Consider the following 23,620-nt stretch of genomic DNA (forward strand, 5'->3'; position numbering starts at 1 on the left):
AAAGTTTCCTTGTTAAAACAGGGGCCATTACATCCAAGACGCTTTCGAAATTGTATAAATCTTTAATTACAGTAAAAGCATGTGTCAGAGAACCCTCTCGAGCACTGGCCAGGACTCGGGTAAGCATTTTTTCATAGTATACTCTGGAGAGTGCTTTCCTTGAAATCCTGATGCTTGTGCTTTCTGGGTGTGACCACAGTTCTGGTAGTTCGAGGGTCACACATGTTGTCTTGATGTAATTTAGCCAGGGTATCTTGGCAGCGTTAGGTAAAGTTAAAAATTCCAGCAGCTCAGATCGATAGGAGACAAGGTCCTGGCTGCTCCAAATACGGCGCCAGAATGTTATAGGCTTTAGCCCTAGTTCCTCTCCGATGGGCCTCAGAGCCAAATCCAGTCTCAAGGGCAGGAGTGGGGTGCTTGGTGGTAGGGCAGTAAGCGGTCTTATAAATTTATTTTCCGTCACCTGAAGGTTAGAGGATGACGTGTGGCCCCAAATAAAATAGCAATAAAATACTAATAACATATGTATGTAAAAACATAACACATAAAATACACACTAGAAAAGGTAGTAAATACCCAGACCTAATTCCTACATAGGAATACATGGTAGAGAGAAAAAACACTTGTAACATATTCCTGTCATTATGTTAGTCCAAACTACAGCCAATCAGGCGCCAGCACCCCTCCACAAAAGTGACAAGAGTCTAAGAGGAGAAGAGAGCCTCTGAGGGGAGGTGGGTGGGTCGCATGTAAATGTTTAAAAGACACCAATACTGGAGAACCACCTGTTTACAGGTAAGTAACACTCGTTCTTCTCCAGTATTAGCGTGTCTTTCATAGATTCACATGCTTGAATAGTGAGCAGTAGTAGCCGCTAAGGCTCGAATAATCATGCAAAAGCATGGAAGAAAACTCAATGAGACAATAATATAGTCATACAAGTAATAACAGTAAGTATATAAAACCATAATGTAGGAGGGAAGACAGAGGCTCACCTTAGTTAAAAAATGTGCGAAGCACTGCCTGTCTTACTGCTGTATCTACTTCGTTGATGGCTTCCAGGCAGTAGTGTTTCGTGAACGTGTGCCTGCTGGACCACGTGGCTGTTCTGCAGATCTGATGAAGCGGCATACCGGCAAATAGGGCAGTAGAGGATGACATCGCCCTGGTGGGATGAGCCCTCACTGAAGACTAAAGAGGCTTGCCAGCTTTCTGATGGCAGAAACCAATGGCTGAAGAAATCCAACGTGCAATAGTTGGCTTGGTAACAGAACGCCCTTTGCGCATGCATCCATAGGCAATGAACAGTTGATCGGACCTGCGAAAGGAGGCCGTCCTGTTGATGTAAAATTTAAGGCATCTTTTAATGTCCAAGGAATATAAGCATTGCTCTGCTGGAGATTGAGGATCGGGAACAACATTTTTCAAGAAAACAGGTTCATTAATATGGAAATCCGTGGGCACCTTAGGCAAAAATGTTGGATTGGTGCGAAGCACTACACAGTCCGATTTGAATTGGAGAAAAGGAGGCCTAATGGTGAAGGCGTGAATATCACTCACGTGCCGTGATGAGGTCAGAGCAAGGAGAAGGGCTACCTTCCAGGTTAGAAACCATAAGTCCGCCCTGTGGATAGGCTTGAATGGTGCCTTCATTAGTTGAGCCAATACGACAGTGAAGTGCCAGGTAGGAGGAGGATGCCGAATAGGTGGGATCTGCCGGAACAGTCCTTTGAAAAATTGGCGGATAACTCTGGAAGAACAGAGCGAGGAGGAGCCATCCTGACGGAAACAAGAGATTGCCGCCAAGAAAACTCTCAAAGTGGAATGGGAAAGCCCTGATTGAGCCAGTTGCAAAAAAACGGGAGCAGCTGAGCCGGAGTGGAATGAATAGGATGGATATTAGCATCTGCATACCAATGACAGAATCTCTTCCACTTGAGCTTGTAGACGGATCTCTGGCCTGAGCAAGAATGTCTCTGCAGTCTGGCGAAATAATCAAATGGGCAAATTCAAGGTGCTCAGGTTCCAGGCCGATAATTTCAGAGAGGAGAGGTCCGGATGGCAAATCTGACCCTTGTCCATCGTGAGGAGATCTGCTCGAGGATGAAGGAGGATGGGCTCGCACTGGGATAGAAGAAGCAGCTCCGAGAACCACGCCTGTCGGGGCCATCTGGGGGCGATCAGGAGAATGTGGTAAGGCTGTCTCCGCATCTTCCACAACACGCGAGGCACCAGCGGAATAGGAGGAAACGCGTAGGTGAATAGATCGCACCAGTTCATCAAAAGAGCATTCCCGTACGACCAGTGGTGGGGATGCCAACTTGCGTAAGATGGGCATTTCCGGTTCTCCGGTGTTGCAAAGAGATCAAAGGACGGATGACCCCACCGTCGAAAGATTAAGTTGAGAGTTGGTTGATGTAACTCCCACTCGTGGGTCGACAACGTGGATCTGCTTAGATGTTGGCGATGCCTGGTAGATGAACTGCGGTCAGGGTAACCTGGTGACGGAGTGCCCAATCCCAGATCAACTGAGCCAGCCGAAACAAGAGTGGAGATTTGGTTCCGCCCCGCGTGTTGACAGAATGCATACTGGTTGTATTTTCCGTTTGAATAAGCACAGATTCCCCCTGGATCAGAGGATGGAACGACTTGAGTAACAGAAAGATGGCCATCAACTCCAGTCTGTTGATGTGCCAAGAGTGTTGTAGCAGAGTCCACTTGCCTTTTATAGACAGCCCTTGAAGGTGTGCACCCCATCCTTCTAAGGAGGCGTCCATTGTCAGAGTGAGTTCTGGAGTGGTGGAAAGGAAAGAAGTCCCTGCTGCAAGGTTGGATGGCTGCGCCCACCACTGGAGAGCCACCCTCATGCGAGCGGTTACACTGACGAGGTCCTTGAAGGAACCGGTGACCCGACGCCACTGTCCGTCCAATTCCTCTTGAATGGGGCGAGTCCGTAGCCTGCAGTTTGGGATCAGCAAAATGCATGATGATGCCATCCCCAGAAATTACTTTAAGATCCGGACTGAAACGGACTGTTTTGCATGAATAAGAGACACCAAGCGGAGAATCTTCAGTTGACGCTCAAGACACAAATGCCTTGGCCAGTGTTGTGGCCAAAGTGGCTCCTAGAAAATTTCTGCAGTGAGCTGGGTCCACCTGGGAGTTTGACATTGATGGAAAGCCGAGGGAGCGAAACACGTCCTGACAAAGTCGAGTGTCCCGAAGTAGCTGTGTGCGAGACTGCGATTTGAGGAGGCAGTCGTCCAGGTATGGAAAAATGTGGACGCCCTGGAGACGCAGGTAAGCCACCACTGGAGCTAACACTATCGTGAAGACACGAGGGCGGAGCGTAGGCCGAAAGGCAGCACCCTGAACTGGAAGTCTCTCCATCCCACCCGGTAGCGCAAGTACTTCCGATGTCGTGGAACAATTGGGACATGGAAGTAAGCGTCTTGGAGGTCGATAGTGGTCATGAAGTCGTCCATGGAGAGAAGACGCAAGATCTCTACGAGTGTAAGCATGTGGAAGGATTGGCACTTGAGATACTTGTTAAGTGCTCGCAAATCCAGGATCGGCCGCCAGTCTCCGGTCTTCTTGAGTATAAGGAAAAAACGGGAATCTAATCCCATCCCCCTTTGAGACTTGGGAACCACTTCGATGGCACCTTTTTGGATCATAAGACGAATTTGCTGGAAAAGCTTCTTGAGGTGGCCCGGAGGCGGGCCGGATGGTGGAGTGGGAGGAGGAATCTTGAACTCCAGAGCATGGCCCTGGTCTACAATGTCCAGAACCCAACCGTCCGAGGTGATTGAGGACAATTGAGAAGAGAACAGGGAGATTCGACTTCCCAACTTTTGGGGGGAAAGGCAAGTCATTGGCATTTGGAAGTGGATCCTCTATAGGAAGAATTCCCCTGGTAGGGTTTCGAAGATTGCTGATGGGAGGACTGCTGTTGGTTGGAAGAATATCGTTGGTAGGAGCGGTATTGAGTGTTTCCTCCGCAAAAAGTAGAAGAGGTAACGCGGCCGCGTGCACCACAAAAAGGCTGCTCACGGAACTGTAAAGTCCCTAAAGAACGAGCAGTGTCATTGTCTTTCTTGATTGCCTGCAGTGCCTCGTCGACATGTGCACCAAAAAGCGACTCGCCGTCATACGGCATATCCAGGATCTTCGCCTGTACCTCCTGGCAAAAAGAGGTGGAATGTTACCAACCTTGCCGTCGCAAAACAGCTGCCGCAGCAAGCTGACGGAAGCCAGTACAAGCAATATCAACAGCGCAGGCAATAATTTCCTCCGACGTTCTCTCCGTCTTGAAGAATTTTCAAGGCTTCCGCTTTGGAGGGTTCCGAGACGAGGGCCACAAGAGCAGACAAGTCTGACCACATCTGGCTGTCGTAGTGCCCTAAAATGGCTAAAGCATTCGCCGCTCTCACCGTAGTAGAGGCCATCGTTGAAAATTTGCTTCCAATAGCGTCAAGGCGACGACCTTCCCGATCAGGAGGAGCTATAATGGGAGAACTTGGGTTCCGGGAACGACGCTGAGCAGCCTGGGTGACCACCGAATCTGGCTTTGGCTGCGCAATCAAGCGCTTTATATTTCTTCGCAAGGCGAGGCATTTGCGCCAGTATGGAATTTGGTGTTTGCATTAATTTTATTCAACCGTATGTATTTCTTTAAACGGTTGATTCTTCAATTCGTAGAGAAAACAGTCCTCCTCTCTCTGGACTCTTGGCAGCTTAAAGCGTTGAGCCGCTTTATCCATCAGTTGATGGAAACTTGCAATGTCCACCGGAGGAGAATCCCCGGGTGTCACAGGGGGGGGAGGGGGGGGCGGCATCTGAATTTGGTAGCCGTCCCACTCAGCCATGTGACTGGCGTCATCATAGTCATGAACTTCAATATCCTCACGTTCTGGAGGAACGTCATAATCGTCATCGGCATACACAGTTGTGTGTATCCGAACTGACGTCTGAACCTGAGGAGAAGGCATTGGTGGTTGTGGTAGTTGAGCAGCAGCAGAAGCCGCAACAGATGCTGGAGCTGTAGGCTCCGGCGAACCCTGTAGAGATGTCGGGAAACGTCGGTTGTAATCCTCCAACATGTGCTGGAGATTGGAGATGAGCGACAGAGGCAATGTCGTAGTTGGAACCTGCACGGAACGTTCCTCTGCCTGAAAATACTGTACTTCATCGTCCTCACCATAGTCCTGGCATTTGATAATTAAATCAGAAGGACAGCGTGTCGCCCTGAAGGAATCATCCACATCGTCCTCAGAACCAGAGTCCTGCTCGGAACCTGTAGCAAACAAGGGCGAAGGAGGTTGTGGATCACGTGGGATGGACAGCTGGTCAACAGGCATCTTGCGACGTTGGTGCAGTGGGTCGACGGTGGATGAACCAGACCCGGAGGAAGAAAGCGGCACCAAAGGCAGTGAAGCAAAAGAAGATGCAATTGTCGTCGGCAAAGTCGTCGGCAGAGCAGACGACGATGAGGGCAAAGGCGTCGACGGGGCCATCGACGACAAGAGTTTTCTTCGTCGACGACTAAGCAATAGGTATCGTCGATGAAACAGTCTTAAAACTGAGGGATACCTTCGTCGACATGGATGATGTTGATGTTGCAGTCGTCGACGACCCGGAAGCAGATGTCGTCGTCACAGTCGCCGCCGAGCCGGAGACGGCAGATCTCGTCGTCGGGACGGTCGTCGACTCTCCCATCGACGAAGAGACATGTTTTTTAGCAGAAACATGATGGGAAGAAGCAGTAGAAGCCTGAGAGCCAGGTCTCATGGACTTAGCAGGAGGAGGTGAAGACACCGCAGGAGCCACAGAGAGAGAAAGCTTTCTCTTTTTCAGGAATGGAGAGGGCAAATCCTGCACACTGCTACGTTTTGAGGCTGCTTTAGAAGGTCCAGACACCAGTCTTTCTGCGTCAGAAAGCGCCAAATCCTTATCCTCAAGTTTTTGCAGCCACAGGAGGAGACGGCCTTCTCTGTCTTTAAGGGTCTTAGTTGAAAAGGTTCTGCAAAATTTACATTTGCCAACCTCATGGTCGGGATAAAGACAGTAAATACACTTCTTGTGGGGATCTTCAGAATGCAGCCGCAGCTTCCCACAAGAAGAACAAGGTCTAAATAAAGACTTCTTATTTGAAGACATGCTGGAAATCACAGGAAAAGTTGAAGTTGAGAAAACTGAGCAGAGCTCAGGGAGACTCCCTTCACATGACATGCGGTAGAAAATCTGAGGGACTGAGCTCTGAGGAGAAGGTTCTGGAGCGGTGCTGGCGCCTGATTGGCTGTAGTTTGGACTAATATAATGACAGGAATATGTTACAAGTGTTTTTTCTCTCTAACATGTATTCCTATGTAGGAATTAGGTCTGGGTATTTACTACCTTTTCTAGTGTGTATTTTATGGGTTATATTTTTACATACATATGTTATTAGTATTTTATTGCTATTTTATTTTCCGTGGACTCCCACTTCGACGACGGGGAATATTCAAGCATGTGAATCTATGAAAGACCTAATACTGGAGAAATGTAGCTACCCCCAATGTCCGAAAATGAGCCACAACCAATGCAAACACTTTTGTTAATGCCATCAGAGGTGAGGTAAGGCAAAAGGATAACACAGCAAATTTGAAACGTTCTGACCCTCTGAACTGTATGTAACGTTTGAGAGACTGCCAAATGGGTACATAAAAATAGGTTCTGCAACTCCAAGCACACCCTCCAATCCTTTAGAACCAACGCAACGAGAATTTTAGTCAAGAGTGAGCATTTTGTTTGAATTTGGTTGGGATGAAATGAAAGGCAGGGTGTAGACCCTCATAACTATTTGTAAGACACAGTCTGACATGATAGATCTCTAGTCAAGAAGAAAATCCCTTTACCTGCCTCTACTGGTTGTTCGTGGGCAAATCAAAGTAGCTTGAGAGGTGCTGTCATGGGGAGGAAGAGCTGTATGATAGCTGTCCCTGCTGGTTTGAACTGAATGACACAAACACATCCTCTAACCTGAAAAGGCCCGAGGTTGCTATTGCACAGTATGGAAAGATGGGAAGGTAGGTATCTGGACTAACCCCTGAGATTTCTAGTCAGCTAACTAAATTGTCTGCATCCTCATGGTCACCTTTGTGAGGATATTTTGGTATGCTCCGGACCACACCAGAGTTACAACTGAAGGAGCCCATCATCCTCTGATGGTACTGGCATCGAGGGAGAGGTCAAGCCTGAAGGTTTAGTTGTGCCTTAGTTATTTCAAAAGGTGACAGGCCATCAGCAGAATGGAGTTTGCTTTGGGTCAAAGACTAGCACTGTAATTAAACCTGGTACTGGCAGGGTTGCCAGTAACAGCAAAGGAACTAGCGTGGGCTCGGTAGCTGGAGTGGAGGCTTCGGTACAGGAATGAGCCCGAAGGAGGACACACACAGTCAGTGCATGGGAAGGTTTAATATGCCGGTCTGTGAGACTAAAAGGAGCCGTAGAGAACATGCAGCGTGTGGAAAATTTGCAGCTTTGTTTTCTTGAAGGCTGTTATCTGCTGTGAGGTTGACGAAGGGTCAGGTCTTTCAGGGGTCTGTCAAGAACAAATGCAGGACCTGCTTGCAAAACATTTGAAACTTCTCCCCAGAAAGGAGTGGCAAAATGAGGGCTAATCTTGCTTGGCTTTCTTGCGCTAATTGTGAGTTTTTGACTTCGCTGAAGACGGAGCTGGAACAGGAATGAGCTCTTAACTGTGATGAAGGCCATGTGCTGTTTTAAATGCAACCTCTTTTTAGGTCGAGTCTGGGCAGCGCATTCGCTGCTCTGCGAGGCATGCTGTGGTCAGGTAGGGAATTGAAGATCCGCCCACATTTTTCTTTGGCTTGTGTCATTGTCCACTGTAAACTGTGGCTGTTCATTGGTCAATAGGCTTAGTAGTCCCTCCTTAATACCGCCTGGTCTCATTTTGTAACCTCCCATGACGACACCCCCTGGTACTTTAATTACAACCTCCAAGCACTATTTTCTCAAATAGCTGACCTGCCTGCTGTTGCAGGCAGGACACGCTCTTTCTGAATCCTTTTTTTTTTTTTAATAGCACAAACGCATTTGCAATGCTATAGATCATGCATTTGAGAAAGTTTAAGCTATTGGCATTGTAAATGACAATGCCTATTTAACTGTTTTAAAAACAACACATAAATAAAAGGTATTGTCATTTACAATGCCAACAGCTCAAACTCTTGTAAATGCTTGTATTGCATTGCAAATGCTTGGGATGCATGGTAGCTTGAAGCTTTGTCACCCACCCTGACTGCCACACCGTGCACTAAGGGCACATTTATCACATGGCTTCGAAGTCATTACCTGAGTCCAAACATCATCATCATAGACACACATCCTGTGGTTCCATGAGCGACATCCATTTTCTACAGCGGTTACACAGCTTAAATCCTGTAGCTAAAACAAAGGTTGGAGTCATCAGAGAACCGAAAAAGTTGGGTGTGTAACTTCGGATAAGCATCACCAGCAGTGTAAAGAAATGAACTGACGTCAGCACAAAGGGATAGTGCTTACATGTGGCTCCACTCTGTCACTTCTGGGATGGTGTGAAGTCATAGTGGAGCCATATTGCACCATCTACTGTCAGGTAGGGAGCACAGCTGGAAAAGTTTCTAGATGCAGTCCAACATCTGAGAGGTGAGTAATCTGCAGATAAAATGATCCATCATATCCAGCCAGTCTAAGTTGCAGTGTATATGAACTCCTAGGAGAAAACATAGGGAAGATTTTGCTTGTATTGTAGGTGTATTATGTTAGAGTGGGCACTCTATGGCAAGTTATTTCTGGGCAGCTGATGGTTGACCAGTTCTTGCTAAAGGATGAGATTCTGTCTTTCACTTTTCAGTGAATGTCTGCTTCAGGTAACAAAGACTAATTCTACTACTAGCTAGTAAGGGGATTAAACATACTAGCAAGGAAATGGATTAAACATGTCCTGAATTGCGGGTCATCGACCTTCCTTTTTTTCCAAGGTCCACTGACAGAGGGTTCTGCTTCTCTTTTCATTACAGCCAACTAATATGCATGGGACTATGGAATTAGTAGAGAAATATAGAATCAAGATTCTCTGCTGGGCATCCAAGTTCAAACATCCAAGGTGAATCCTCTTATAAGCCTACAACCATTGGGAAACATCAGTTTCATCTCTAACACAACTCATGTGCTTTGAACAAGACATCCTTGCATGATTTAACAAGCACCATCCTCATGGACTGCTGGACTAAAATCCGCAGTCAAAGCATTCCTAGGAACAAAAAGAAATAACAAAAGGGTGTTAGCTGACTGGACAATAGTGTTTCAGAAAGAAAAAAATTTGATTGGGTCAAGAAGGTCTGAATTCCCTTGTCTGCTATCTATTGCATGGCCTCTCTTAAAAAGGGACCACAAAAGTTTCACAGGGCACCACAGGTAGACGAGAGACCAATGTGCGAACAGAATGAGTAGTGTACTGACCTCCAGTACTTTAAATATCACCTGTATGGATGGTTTCAATGAAGATAATTTTGGACCTTTTAAGTCCCAGAGAAGGCAAGAATGCCACCAAAGACTTGCCTAGACAACATCATTGACATTACTTCTACTAGGTCTGGGGCAGAAGTAGTCGTAAACTGGGAGACATAAATCGCAATGGTTTCAAAACTCAAGTCCTTCCCCTACCCCCTTTGCCAAGAGATTGACTTACAAATCTGATCTGCTTCGCGGTCTTACACTTTACTTTCAAAACTGAAAAACCTAATTCAAGAAAATTCTGCTTTGCGCCTAGCTATTCACTTCCAATGTTTATTGCACCAAGTCCATTTACTCACACTATTTGAGGCATAAAGAAGGACTGCCAAATAATTGCAATGAATGTACTGTATTACTTCTCCAAATATGCCGAGGACAATGCCTTTATATTTGCTTATTTAATTTGTTTAACATAAGTATACATTCATCCCCTAATCAGGTCTCAAAACAAAAGTAATTGAATTGAGGACATAGCTGTTCTATCCTGTGCTTTCGGTGTGCATTACCACCGAAAGGCTGGACAAATGTGATTTTACTGAGATGCCCCATGATTTTGTGTACCCAGCAGCAGAGCAGTCTCTCCTCGACTTGTGCTGCGCCCAAAGCTCACACCCACCTATAGTGAAGGGTGGCCATGGCCCAACACTAGGCTACTAAACCACAGAGAGGAGGTGGTAACTTAGATTTCTCAAAGAACAACGATCATTTATGTCCTGTTGAAGGAGTGCACTAATGTTTACCAAGTAAAAAACTGGGTGGTCCTTCTCTTCATTAGTAGTGTAAGTTTCTGTTTTTTCTTTGGTCTTGCATGTTATACTCATGGAAAAAGTCTCTCCTTCAAGGACATGCCGCAGCCCTGCAAAGGTGAGCCCTACTTCACTTGGCATTAGAATTTTCTTGAACCAAGCACGGAAGCTTGCTTTGCCCACAAGTCCCTCCAGTGCACGCATATTTAAATAAATACTTCCCCCTATGCACGGAAGACTGTATTTCTCTGAACCTCTCTACATGGTATAGGTAGACCAACACGAAGGAATGCACAACCAGTTATAGGACTCTGGAAGTCATCATTTTGCACAAAATTGGGAGCAAGCAAGATATTTATGAGGAAGTGATGCTTTAGAGGTGTGCCAAAAAATAAAGCTCTATTGCACAAGGCATTGAGGTGTGTGCATGGTGCAAGATCCGCCTTACTGAAGCATGTGTGAAGGTGGTAGTCAAACAGTGAACTGCTCAACAGTTGCGTGATGGGTGCTAAGGAAATGAAAGACGCTATCAATTCAAGATGAGTAGCAGAATAAAAGTCGAGCATAGAGACTAACTTCATCTGGATGAAAAATAACATCTAACTGAAAAATATACTTTTAACATGGCTTGTGTATATTAATAGTAATGGATTTTGCAGGTGGAAACATCTGATTTGCTGACTGTGGAACAATGGGGTGAGAGGAAGAGCCTTTGAGTGGCTGCAATCATACCTCCTGGATCGCCAAAAGACGGTGTCTTTGGGACAGTTTACATCGAAAGCTTCTCCTGTCCATTATGGAGTTCCAAAGGGATCATCAGTTAGTCCCATCCTGTTTAATGTTTATCTGAGACCCCTATTATCCATCATTAAATCTTTTGGAATCAGCGTGATAAATTACGCGGATGATACCCAATTGATTTTCTCTCTAGAGGGCAAACAGGAGACATCGCTTGAGGTCTTCCAGGAGTGTATGCGGAAAACGGCTGGCTGGCTCAGAGGTAACTCCCTTCAACTTAATGGGGGGGAAACGGAGGTGATGTACTGCTCAGCTGCAAAAATTCCAAAACACCTTCTAACTGAATTCAGGCTCACTCCAGAAGAAGACTCTTTAAGCCCGACTAATACTGGACGGAACCCTGGAGTACTTTTGGACGCCAATCTACAAATGGTGTCCCAGGCTAATAAAACCATTCAAGTCTGCTTTGCTCTAATTCGCACGCTGCGAAAGATCCTTCCTCTTCTGCCAGATGATTCCCGAGCATTGGTAGTGAGGAGCATAGTGCTAAGCAGACTGGATTACTGTAATTCCCTATATTTGGAGGGCACCCCAGTATATCATCCAGGGGCTGCAACGGGTGCTGCCGGCAGCAGCTAAGGTGGCTCTGAATACATCATAGAACTCCTCCACAACTATGGCACTGACTGATCTCCATTGGTTGCCAATAAAAGAGCGGATAAGCTTCAAGTCACTATACATCGTTTTTAGAGCAGTTCATGGATATGGACCACTGCCCCTGCAGGATAAATTCAACTGGTATGAGCCTTCTAGACAATTACGGTCTGCCAATACAGGCCTAATACCGGTTCCCACATTTAAACGAGCCAGAATGGGGGGTAGGGCCTTTAGTGTAGCAGCTTCACAGTTATGGAATAGGCTGCCACAGAATCTTTTGCTAGCTGACTCTCTGATGGAATTTAGGAAGGGTCTGAAAACCCTATTATTTCCTAGAAGTTACTCAATCTGTCATCATTTGAGCCGCAGGTACAGTTGTCCCGGGTTTGTCTGAGCGCCAGGATGCCCGTAGGGCGATAGCAGCGCTGTATAAAAACCTAATACAATACAATTTGTTGAGCGAAGGTCAGAGTCACAACATGCATAATCTTGTCGGGAAGATTAAAAAAAAAATTTGAAGTTATTTGTCACATGAAAATATGCTTGGAGAATGCTCAGGGTAGATTTGAGGCAGCTCAATTGATTGCTTAAGGAAGCAGAAGATCGTCAAGATAGCACCACTTCAAGCAAAGCATGTACTCTGAGAACAACCACTCCTCAGATCATATGCCATCTATTTTTCACATGTTTTACCAGACCTTCAGATCATTGATAATCTCTACTATCCCCTAACAGTGGGCATTACTGAAGTGGAGTAGCAATGACATTGCTGTGACGTGATGGGGATCACTTGCTGAGACAAACTGCTGTTCGCTTACTCCCAATCCACCTCCCCATAAGTTTCCTCAGGTGGGACAGGGCGGCTGACTCCGGAGCACGGCGCTCACAGTTCGATCCCTGGGAGCAGAGGCATTCCAGCCCAGCCCAGCACCGTGCGACTCTGGGCAACAGCTCGCCTAATCTCCCCGACAGCCCCCAGCACTTTGAGACCCCAAGAGGGTGACTTGTTCGTGCTTTACAAATACCTTGTTATTTGGTACGAAGGTCATTTCTGGTGTTGAGATGAGCACTTTCAAAATATCTGATGATCACAGATAGTAGCAGCCCTTCAATGCTTCTGTCGGCCAACAGCTGTCACGAGCACTACCTCCGTAGTGCTGCGCACGTCCGTTGGTCGACGCGGCCCCGACCACTCTGCTAAACCGCCGCACCGCTGCGGAATTGCCGCCGCGGTTAAGCAGATATAGGCTGAATTATTCCTTTTCAGCCAGAGGGCTTTTAGATTATCAGTTTCTATTTTGACTTTAAGAATCATTCTCAATACGAATTATTGCATGTGAATGGCACATCCACTATCTTCTATTGATACTGGCTTGATACACCAAAAGCATAGATCTTGATGATTGGCACAGATAAATCAACATTACCCATATAAAAAGAAATCCCTAACATCTGTTGAGGCACACACATTAACTAGCAACAATCATGCCCTCATTTACTGACATTTCAGTGGACTGCTCCCTTCCTTGCACAGCTCCGCCTGCTAGCTGCTGAATCGAGCTCCCTGCTGCTCATCTTCTGACCCTTGGGTCAGAGGTTAGAGGCCCTTCGCCACCCGCAAGCACCTGCCTGCCTGCATCTCATCCCTGGTTGTCTAGTGGTAGAGCATCACTGCTCTACTGCTGGACTGACCTCTGCCCTCCGTCTCTCCTTTTTCCTGCCTTTCTCTCTGCTTTTTTCTGCCTTTTTACTCTTTTTCCCTCATCCCTGGTGGTCTAGTGGTAGAGCGTTACTGCTCTGCTGCTGGACTGCCCTCTGTCTCTCTGTGTCCCTTTCACCCTTTTGGCACTTTTTCTTGTTTCTTATTGTGCCCTTTTGCGTGCTTTGCCCTTGTGATCCCCAGCGGCCTCACTCACCTCCAGTGCCACTTCACCTCTCCCTGGGTTTCCCGTCTCCCAGCTATCCAGCCCGCGCACACTGAATGGCAGCAGCTGTGCAGTGAATGTGCAATCAATTGACCTTTCCGTGGACGGCTCCCTTCCTTGTGCAGCTCCGTCTGGTAGCTGCTGCCCGAGCTCCCTGCTGATCTTCTGACTCTCGAGTCAGTGGTTCAAGGCCCTCCACCACCCGCAGGCACCCGCCTACGCCTCACCCCTAGTGGTAGAGCGTCACTGCTCTGCTGCCGGACTGCCCTCTGTCTCCATTATTCTGCTTTTTTCCTGCCTTTTTACCGACTTTTTTCCTCATTGCTAGTGGTCTAGCGGTAGAAAATCACTGATCTGCTGCTGGACTGCCTTCTGTCTTATGTGTTTTGGCTTTTCTGCCTTTTCTTTCAGTCCCTTCCAACCTTTGTGACTTTCTTCTTGGGGCCTTTTGCCGTGCTTTGCCCCAGCTACTGCATTCCCATGGCCCCACCCCACTCCCGGCGTTTTCCGCCTCCCAGTTGTCGATCCCCCTGCCAAAGGCATGCCCGTCTGTGCCCGTCCGTGCCTGGGCTGTGCCCAGCGCCACGGATACTGGTCCGAGGACCTTCCAATGATACGCCGCCAGAACCCTCCGCGCCCTCGACTCCGGATGCCACACAGCCTGCCATCTCGCATCGCCGAAGTACACACAAGGACCCTTCTCCTGCCGAAACTACAGCTGCACCCTCCACACTCCAGCTCCTTTCGCCGACCAACAGTGGATCTGATCGGCTCAGCTGCATCCTCAATGTGCACTCCCTCCAAAGACAAGCCACAGAAATCAGGGACCTCCTCGATTCCAGTCTCCCCCGACATAGCTTTTCTCATGGAAGCCTGGACAAACCCCAGCTGTGGCCCAGACATTGCCACCTCCATCCTCGATGGCTACAAGATCACCCGCAAGGGCTGCGCCAACAGACCAGGAGGAGGCACAGCCAACATCCCCAAAACACCCTCCGTCTGACCACCTACTCAGACGACAATGAAATACCTCCACTTCCAGATCTAAACCAACCCCAACACCGTCCTCAGCAGCACCCTCGTCTAGAGACCACCTAGCCCCCGCCCGCCCTTCATCAAAGCCATCGTCGACTTCATCGTCCCCAGGCTATCGCATCCACCGATTACATCCTACTCGGTGACCTCAACTTTCACCTGGACAACCCCAACTATCCGAACATCGGATCCCTTCTGGAGAACCTCGCCAACGTAGGACTCCAGCAGCTAGTAACCGCTCCAACCCATGCAGCAGGACACATAAGTCATAAGTTCTTATATAGTGCACGATTCACCAAGAAGGTCTCAAGGCGCTAGGCAGCAAGAGAACAACCATGAATTAAAGAGAGGTGACACTGGTTATTTAGGAAAGAGCCATGTTTTCAGGCCCTGCCGAAAGGCCGAGTGATTGGATAAGGACGACAGAGGGGGGGGGGGGGGGAGAGGGGGGGCGGGGGGGGGGGGGAATGGGTTGGCAGTGTATTCCAGAGTAGAGGTGCAATGTAAGAGAAAGCCCGGCAGCCGTTTCTCGTGGTCCTGGCCCTAGGCTGGACCAGGAGACTTTTAGAACTGGATCTTAGGACTTTAGAAGGGTTATACCTGATGAGTTTTTTGGCGAGAGGACGGACCTGTTCCCGTAAGAAGTTTATGGACGATACGCAGTATCTTAAAGTGGCTTCTTTGGCGCACAGGGAGCCAGTGTAGTTCCCTGAGACTGGGCAAAGATGGTGACCTGGGGGACAGGCCAAGCACCAAACGGGCTGCGGTGTTCTGCACTGTTTGTAACTTGGTCAACAGATCCTCATTTATAGAGGCAAACAAAGCATTACCATAGTTGAGACGACTAATGATAAGTCCCTGAATCAGGGGTTTCCTAGAATCAAGGGGGAGCCATTTAAATATTTTACGCAGCCTGCGCAGAATGCCATAACAGGTACGAGACACCAGATTGACGTGAGACTTCATAGAAAGAGTGGGTTCAATCAGGATTCCCAGGTCACGTACCACCTCTTTGGGCTCTGGACAGAGTCCCATGTCTTGCGGCCACCAATCTTGAGTCCATATCTGCTTGGCCTTACCAAACAGCATTATCTCTGTCTTGCTACAATTCAGTTGGAGTTTGTTGGTACTCATCCAGTCCTTTTATCGCAATCATACATTTCTGAAATCTGGAACGAGTATCAAGATAGTCCAAACTGCAGGTTATCAACACCCGCGTGTCGTCTGCATATGACACTGTAGAGAAGCCAAAAGATTTTATTATATTAGCCAGAGGGGTAAGATAGAGATTAAAAAGCAGGGGACTTAGAATTGATCCCTGGGGAACTCCTACGGAAAGGGGGGTCTTGCTGGATTCCAGAGTATCTACCTTTACATAGGTGTGTCGGCCTGTCAGATCGATCCAGTCTTCTCTGCCAGCAGAAATGTCACCTACAGCCACACCATCGAACTCCTTTAGACCAACCACCACTGTGTGCACTTAGTATTCACCAAGCCCATCGTACACCAATCCCTTCACAGCCGTCCCTCAGACCTATGACAGCTTTAACACCCAGGACCCGAGCACCAAGCCACACACCACTGCACCAAACCACACAACACTCCCAACACATGTTCAACTGGACCCCATTCACCACAGATGACACTCAAGACCATGAACAGCATCCACTCCGGAGCCCCCTTGGACAAATGCCCGCACCACATCTTCCATTTAGAAGCCATCGCCCCCAAGCTCTGCTATACGATAAACTGCTCCATCGAGACCGTCACCTCCCCCAACGACTGGAAACACTCCAAGATCAACCCTCTGCTAAAGAAACCATCCGCCGACCCAACAGACCTCAAGAACTTGAGACCCATCTACCTGCTTCCATTCCCAGCCAAGGTCATCAAGAATGCCACCAATGCCCAACTCAGAGTTCATCGAAGCAAACCACGTCCTGAATATCTCCCAATCCAGCGTCAGAAGCATCCACATGCAGAAGACCGCATTTTTAGCCACCACCGATATCCGCTCCATCTTCGACTGGGGCAAAATCAAAGCCCACATCCTTCTGGACCTCTCGGCCGCCTTTCACACCATCTCACACTGCACCCTAATCATGAGACTCCCCGACGCAGGCATCAGCGACAAGGCCCGGGACTGAATCCACTCCTTCCTCACCAGTCGAACAGTGTGAGTCAGGCTACCTCGTTCCTCTCCGAACCCACAGAGATCAGCTACGGAGTACCCAAGGAATCCTCCCTGAGCCCCACCCTCTTCAATGTCTAGGTGGCTCCTCTCATGGCCATAGTCAGGAACTACGGTCTCAACATAGTCTCCTGCACTGATGACACCACACTGATCCTCTCCCTCACCAACAAACCCACAACCGCCAGACAACTTCCACAGCTGAATGACAGCAGTTGCCAACTGGATGAAAAACAGTTTCCTCAAACTCAACTCAGACAAGATTGAAGTACTCTTCCTAGGATCCACCCCCTCAGCATGTGACGACTCATGTTGCCCCTCCACATTGGGAACTCCACGCCCGCCCCAAGGACCACGCACAAACCTCAGCATCATATTGGACTCCTCGCTCACAATGAACTGTTAGCTCAAAGCAGTCTCCTCAACATGCTTTCACACGCTTCCCCTGCCCCAAACATTCAGACTGATCCCCAATGAATCCAGAGAAACTGTCATCTACGCACTCATCAGCAGCCGACTAGACAACGGAAACGCACCCAGTGGCGGTGTTACCCAGAAACTCCTAAGGAAACTATAGACCGGTCAAAATGCCGCAGCCAGACTGGTCCTCGACATCCCCCACTACAGACATATCACCGAATACCTCATGGGACTGCACTGGCTCCCAGGCTTCAAAAGAATCACCTCCAAGCTCCTCATCCACGTCTACAAAGCCCTCCATGATGCAGGACCAGAATACCTGAACCACCACCGCTCATTCTACCCAGCTGGCCATGGCCACCGCCCATCCTCGCTGCCAAGACCTGAACACCCTGCCTCTCCACCTCAGACAATCCCGGTCGCTGACCCATTTCAGGAAGGATCTCAAGACCTGGCTTTTCAACTGATCCCCAGCGCTCAGACAGATCAGCATTTTGTGAAAGAACAGAAAGAATAAACCTCAGATCATAATTCTTTTTTCTGCCTCATTGCGGGTCTGTGCAGAAGACCGAAAATAGAACATTTATCTCTTTACTGGAATTTCTCCATTGCTGCAAAATCTGTGTCTGCCTCCAAATGACAAGGAAAAAAAAAACAACTGGAAAGAAAGTGTATAAAATTATCAAACGCATGGGACGTTTAAAGAATTAAAGCAAAGCAATAACTGTTACATTGTTTTCTCCAAGTCAAAAATACGTTTGTAGGTGGAGCCTAGTAGCCCAAGATCCCGCTCCGTTGCTGAACTACTTGGATAGCGACCTACACAGTCACCTAGGAAACCATTTTCGGCTTCAGTTTCACTAGTTTTAAGAGGTGACCATGTTTGTCGAGTTATGGATGGCAAGCAGAAGATGTACCACATTTTAAGCATACGCCATATGTGTCTTTGCTGAACCAGATGTTCCAGAAAATCCTTGAATTCTCAACTATTAAGCAGCAGGCAATTATCAGACTTCAAAATGGCTGGAACGCCCTATGTCGCATAGATGGTATCTGGCCGCTCAATGACTTGCTTGTGAGTCGTGGATGAGAGATCTTCTGTTAATGGAAACGGTCCCCGTATGGGAGCGAGCTGAGCGTGACGCATGGCAGCCTAATTATGCAACTCCGCTGCCGGGGTCCTTTGCAGCAGGCTTTATCCGCACAATGATTGGCTCCGACTAATCCCTCACCAGTTCCAGGTTCTCGAATTCATACAGAGCCGATACTCTAGCATCACTACGGCTTCCCTGCTGCCTTCCAGCAAAATGGCGGCCAGCTCACCACAACATCGGTGACCGAGATGGGGGCTGAAACGTTCTACAAGTAAGGTTCCCCGGAGAGCTCCACACTCCATCTGCGATCATCTTTCCCTCCCAACTTTAAAAGATTAGATGTTAGACTGTGCGTTTATGGAGGTTCTATCATTGGCATGCCTGACCTGAAAATGGCGCCCCTATGTGACTCCTATCGAGGGTCCGAAACGCCGCAGAGCAGATAACTGCCTCTTCAGCCGCGTTGTGGAGCCGCACTGCGGTTGTGGCGTTGAGCCTTGGGCAGAGCAAGGAAATCGCGGGAGTGACTGACACGAGGCAGAGGATGCGGCAGCTGCCATTTCCTGGCAGCGTGGAGCAAACTGATGAGGCGAGCGGAGGCTTGTATGAGAGAAATGATGTTTGGTGGCAGTGAGAGGCGCAGCAGATAACTTCCCTTGCTGACAGACCACCTTGCGGCCCGAGAGCACTACTACGTTTACCCTGGGGAGGATTTGTAATTCAGCGGTGCCTGACTAACATGGCGCCCGCTGTGGACGTGATAGCGATGCCAGCGACCATTCTGACTTTGGGGGGCATTTTTTTCTCCTCTAGCAATCTCCTGACTGTGATGAGACGCCCTGCCAGTGGCCTATGGTATTAGGACCCGGACCCCGCTCATCGGCACTGCTCGGAAAACTCCATAGTGGCGCCTGTGAAGAAACGGACCTGCTTTTTGAATGCCTCGCAGCAGATCCATGGGAACTTTTACCGAAGTACCTACCCCCTACCCCTCCCTGCACTACTCCTCTTCTCTTCCCTGCTACTAACCTCTGCCATCACCTGCCCTTGCCCTAGACCCCACCCTGTTTACCTGTGAATTTCCCACGTCATCTGAGAGCTAGCTATTTTGTCTGATGCCCAATGGAGTAACCTGGTTTAGCTATAGGGGAGACAGGTCGGGGATTCTCGCCTTGGGCGTCACCTACCCAGTCGGTCTTTAGCCAGACTTCCTTTCGTCTCTCCCATCGTCTCTTCCCGCTTCCTCCCTTTATTTATATCTCTCCTTCTCTCCTCTCTCAATGTATTGAGACTGAACTATTCTGTCCGATGCCCGATGGAGTTACCTGTTTTAGCTATAGGGGAGATGGGCCGTGGATTCCCTCCTTGGTCGTCACCTACCCAGTCGGCCTTTAGACAGATTTCATTTCGTCTCTCTTGGTTTGTCTCTTCCTCTATCCTCCCTTTCTCACTTTCCCGGTTCCCTCCCCTCTATACTCCATTTATTTTGCTCGCCATGTTATTTAATTGTTTCCCATTTAGACCTAGCTATTTGACGAAAGCCCAGGGGAGCTATAGAGGATAGCTATAGAGGAGATGGGCTTTGGCACTTCCCCCTCGACCGTCACCTACCCAGCCGGTCTTTGGGCAGACTTTCCTTAGTCTTTCTGCCGTTTCTCCCTCCCATCCTGTTTCTGCGACCCTCTTCCCTTGACACCCGAGACTGAATTACTTTGTCTGATGCCCGATGGAGCTACCTGGTTTAGCTATAGGGGAGATGGACTGTGGATTCCCTCCTTGGTCGTCACCTACCCAGTCGGTCTTTAGACAGATTTTCTCTCGTCTCTACGGTTGTCTCTTCCCTTATCCTCACGTTCTCACCTCACCTACCCCCCACTTCTTTTCTCTCTCCTTTCTCTCCTCTCCTAATGTATTGCTGATTGTTTGATGTAACGAGTAATTGTAGATCTTTTTCTGGTATACTGTTAAACCACATTGTTGCACTTCCTTTTGCCCCTCCTGTCGTCTCCTGCATCCTCTCCCAATTTATGCATCTCCTTCTCCCCGCTCTCATTGTATTGAGACTTAACTTTTCTGTCTAATACCCGATGGAGTTACCTAGTTTAGTTATAGGTGAGATGGGCCGTGGATTCCCTCCTTGTTCTTCACCTACCCAGTCGATCTTTAGACAGACTGCTCTTCATCTCTCCGTACTGTCTCTTCCCTTATCCTCCCTTCCTCACCTCCCCTGCCCCTCCACTACTTTTCTCTCTCCTTTCTCTCCACTCCGAAGTGTATTGCCTATTTTTTGGGATTTATTTTGTAATTGTTTAACTGTTTCTGTTACATTGTTGATTCTCATGTAAAGCGTTCTGATACTGCCGGGTCTAGCCAGCGCTATATAAAACTCTTTAAATAAATAAATAAATGTACAGGACCATGTGGTTTGAAGGGGGGGGGGGGGGGTTCTGGTTAGCTTTGTTGTACGATTAGCTCACAATTGCCTCAACTTTTCCTTTTAAAATCAGGGTTTAGAAAGTGAACGAAAAACTGTTAAGTGATGCTTTACAATCTCAGAATCTGATAAGCCATTTAAAAAAAGCAATTAGCGAATCCCAGAGAGGTCTATTTATTTAGCATTCAAAAAGGGGTAGAGGGCACAACATCAAAGTGCTAAGAGATCCTGCATGTAGGCAGAGATAGTCAGTGCTTAGGAGCTACAATGAAGACCCACAGAGGGAGAGGTGTGGCGCAGCGGCAGAGTCAGGTGCACAGGGCTCATGGTTCAATCCTCGGTGCCAGCGGCAGCTCAGCATCATGTGACTCTGGGCAATAGCTCACTTAATCTCCCCAACAGCCCCCAGCTCCTGGATCCCCTTAGAGGTGATAAGTTTGCGCTTTACAAAACTAGAATTATTAATTGATTATAATTTAGAGATCCCAAATGTTGAAAAATTGGTTCTAAACAGAAGTATAAATAATTGAATTGGTTATGGTTCAGCACTGTGTTCTTGTGAGAGACTCAATTTGCAGTGGTCTGTACGAAGTCATACACTGGGTAAAGAAGAAGCATCCACAAATCATAATCAATGCACTTTCATGCTCTGTGCAATTCTATAGGGAAAACCGGTCTCTCAGGCCCAACTTACCTTTGTATGCCACTTCCCAGTGACCTTCCACAGAAACGTTCCTGCCAGTGATAACAAACTGGTAGCCGACCCAAAACCTACAGGAGTAACAGAAATCACTTCATAATCTCATTGTAAAAAAGTACAAAGAAGAATAGAAAAGTAAAACGGATATAGGAAGGGCTATGGTTGGGAGCTGTTATGATCAATTATAATAGTGCATTTGGGAAAGTAATCTAATGGGTTTGGTTACTTCATCACTGCTCAACTGTGTGAAAGCATTAATAAGTACAGGCAGAGGGATCATTAATTTCCGTAGGAAAGCACAATCGCTAAAACAAAGTCCCTCATAATACGACCATTTTATTCAAACAACATCCCTTTCTTCTGCCCCACATCAAGCAAGATCATCTACCTAGATCTTCCTGACCAGGTTTGTTAAATGCAGTTGCCAAGTAGGAAGCAGACTCTTAAATAACATCAGCCTCAAGCTCACAAGTCATGGCTAGTTTTAAGATTTCCATAGACAGCAGCCATCATTTAATCCCAAACATGATACAGCTTTCGTTATTTGTACACACACCTTCTCTGGTCCTTTTGTCCAAAGACCCTCTCTTCCAGGTTCCATTCCTGTGACAGAATGAACTTCAGCTCCTGGTCGGTGGTAAAAGTCGCCAGGGACCCGTTGACTTTCTGGCATGTCTCAGATGCATCCCAGTAGTTCTCGCCACTGACAAAAACCTTGTAGCAGCTGGCTGTTCCTTCGTAATGATGCCACCCTGTTGGGCATTTTCCTAGGAAACATGGAAGGCAAAGGGGAAAGCACCCCCGAAAATTTAGGACCATTTCCACATAACAGTGCAGCATTAATTATTGAAACAGATCAGCCCAAAAGAGTCATGCATGCTATTTAGAACACATCTGATGAGCCGCTTGGTTGTTTCTAAATCCCAATTCTTGTTTCTTTTGGTTTGTATGCTCTTCGCATCAGGCAGATAAACAACATGCAATGACAATGTCCTGTGCCTCCCTATACAGTGGAGTGCTCTGCCTAGGTTGACTTTGTTGTGCATAATCAAGGATTCTACATTGATGGCCCTATTTGTTTAAAAGAAAAAAAAAAAAAAAAAATATATATATATATATATCTCAGAATATGAACACATTTAGAAATCTTCACTAATTCACTGAACATTCTCTCTTTGCACTTAATAGTTTTAGAATTATATTGCTCTTAGCAAATACCTTTTGATTGTACTAAAATTATGTGTATAATGCACCTACTAACAGAGCCTTTCAGCTAGCCACTTCACTCACTGGTCTATTAGTATGTCATTCACAATGTTCTTCTGCCTACCTAAGTAAACCTGGGGTGACTTGGTGAGCAAAATAACGATGGATTAAATCCAGATCAGTGACTGGGGGTGAACGTTTTGCCATTGTGCAACATTCCGTCCATCATCTTGTGTGTTATGCTGTTCACCCTATGTGGGAAGGGTATGCCCAGACGTGGGTCCCGTGCTCACTAAGCCACTGGAGTCAAGCTATCCTGGCTGAAGACGGCTGATAGCCAGAAACCGGTCCTAGGATGCTTGATTCCAGCCCAGGGAAGACATGGCTTGGCAGTTCGGGCTGGACTGTTCCCATGAGGGACAGTGTCAAGACTGATTTGCATATGGCCATGTCTGAACCTGGGGTGGCTTGGTGAGCAAAATAACAATGGATTAAACCCAGATCTGTGACTGGGGTGAATGTTTTGCCATTGTGCAACATTCCATCCATCATCTTGTGTGTTTTTGCAAATGCTACTTACCAGTATGCATCTGTTCTTGGCATGTAGGGCTGCTGACATTCATATCTGTGCATAGATCGCCGCCTAGTGTTGGGTCCGGATGATTGCACATTGTTGTCCTGTAAGAGTCTTCGAAGTATCACGAGATAGGTGGCTCCTCCCCTGGACTACAGTGCGCATGGGCATCGCCTCCATCCCCAGATTGTTTTTAGCCATTGGCAGAGATGGAGTGAAATATGCGAGTGATGCCCTATGCTAAGAGTATGAAAATATGTGTAAAGAAAATACTGCAGCTGCTACAGGCGCCGGGGAGGAGGGCGGGCGATATGAATGTCAGCAGCCCTACATGCCAAGAAC

At 47.6% G+C, this 23,620-nt stretch overlaps 1 protein-coding gene across 9 annotated transcripts in view; it reads right to left on the reverse strand.

Moving 5' to 3' along the window:
* DGCR2 (DiGeorge syndrome critical region gene 2) overlaps positions 1-23,620 on the reverse strand; it is a 399,860-nt gene that overhangs the window by 171,113 nt on the left and 205,127 nt on the right. For 5 of the 9 annotated variants that reach the window (XM_086942700.1, XM_086942703.1, XM_086942699.1 and 2 more), the window contains 2 exons: positions 22,055-22,272; positions 21,493-21,569 (listed from right to left, as the gene is read on the reverse strand). In XM_086942700.1, coding sequence (XP_086798826.1) covers positions 21,493-21,569; positions 22,055-22,272 — 295 coding nt within the window. The remainder of the gene's footprint in view (positions 1-21,492; positions 21,570-22,054; positions 22,273-23,620) is intronic. The other 4 variants (XM_086942698.1, XM_086942705.1, XM_086942704.1 and 1 more) reach the window with 1 other exon arrangement.

The sequence above is a fragment of the Lissotriton vulgaris genome, chromosome 11, assembly GCF_964263255.1.
Source record: "Lissotriton vulgaris chromosome 11, aLisVul1.2, whole genome shotgun sequence".
Lineage (NCBI taxonomy): Eukaryota > Metazoa > Chordata > Amphibia > Caudata > Salamandridae > Lissotriton > Lissotriton vulgaris.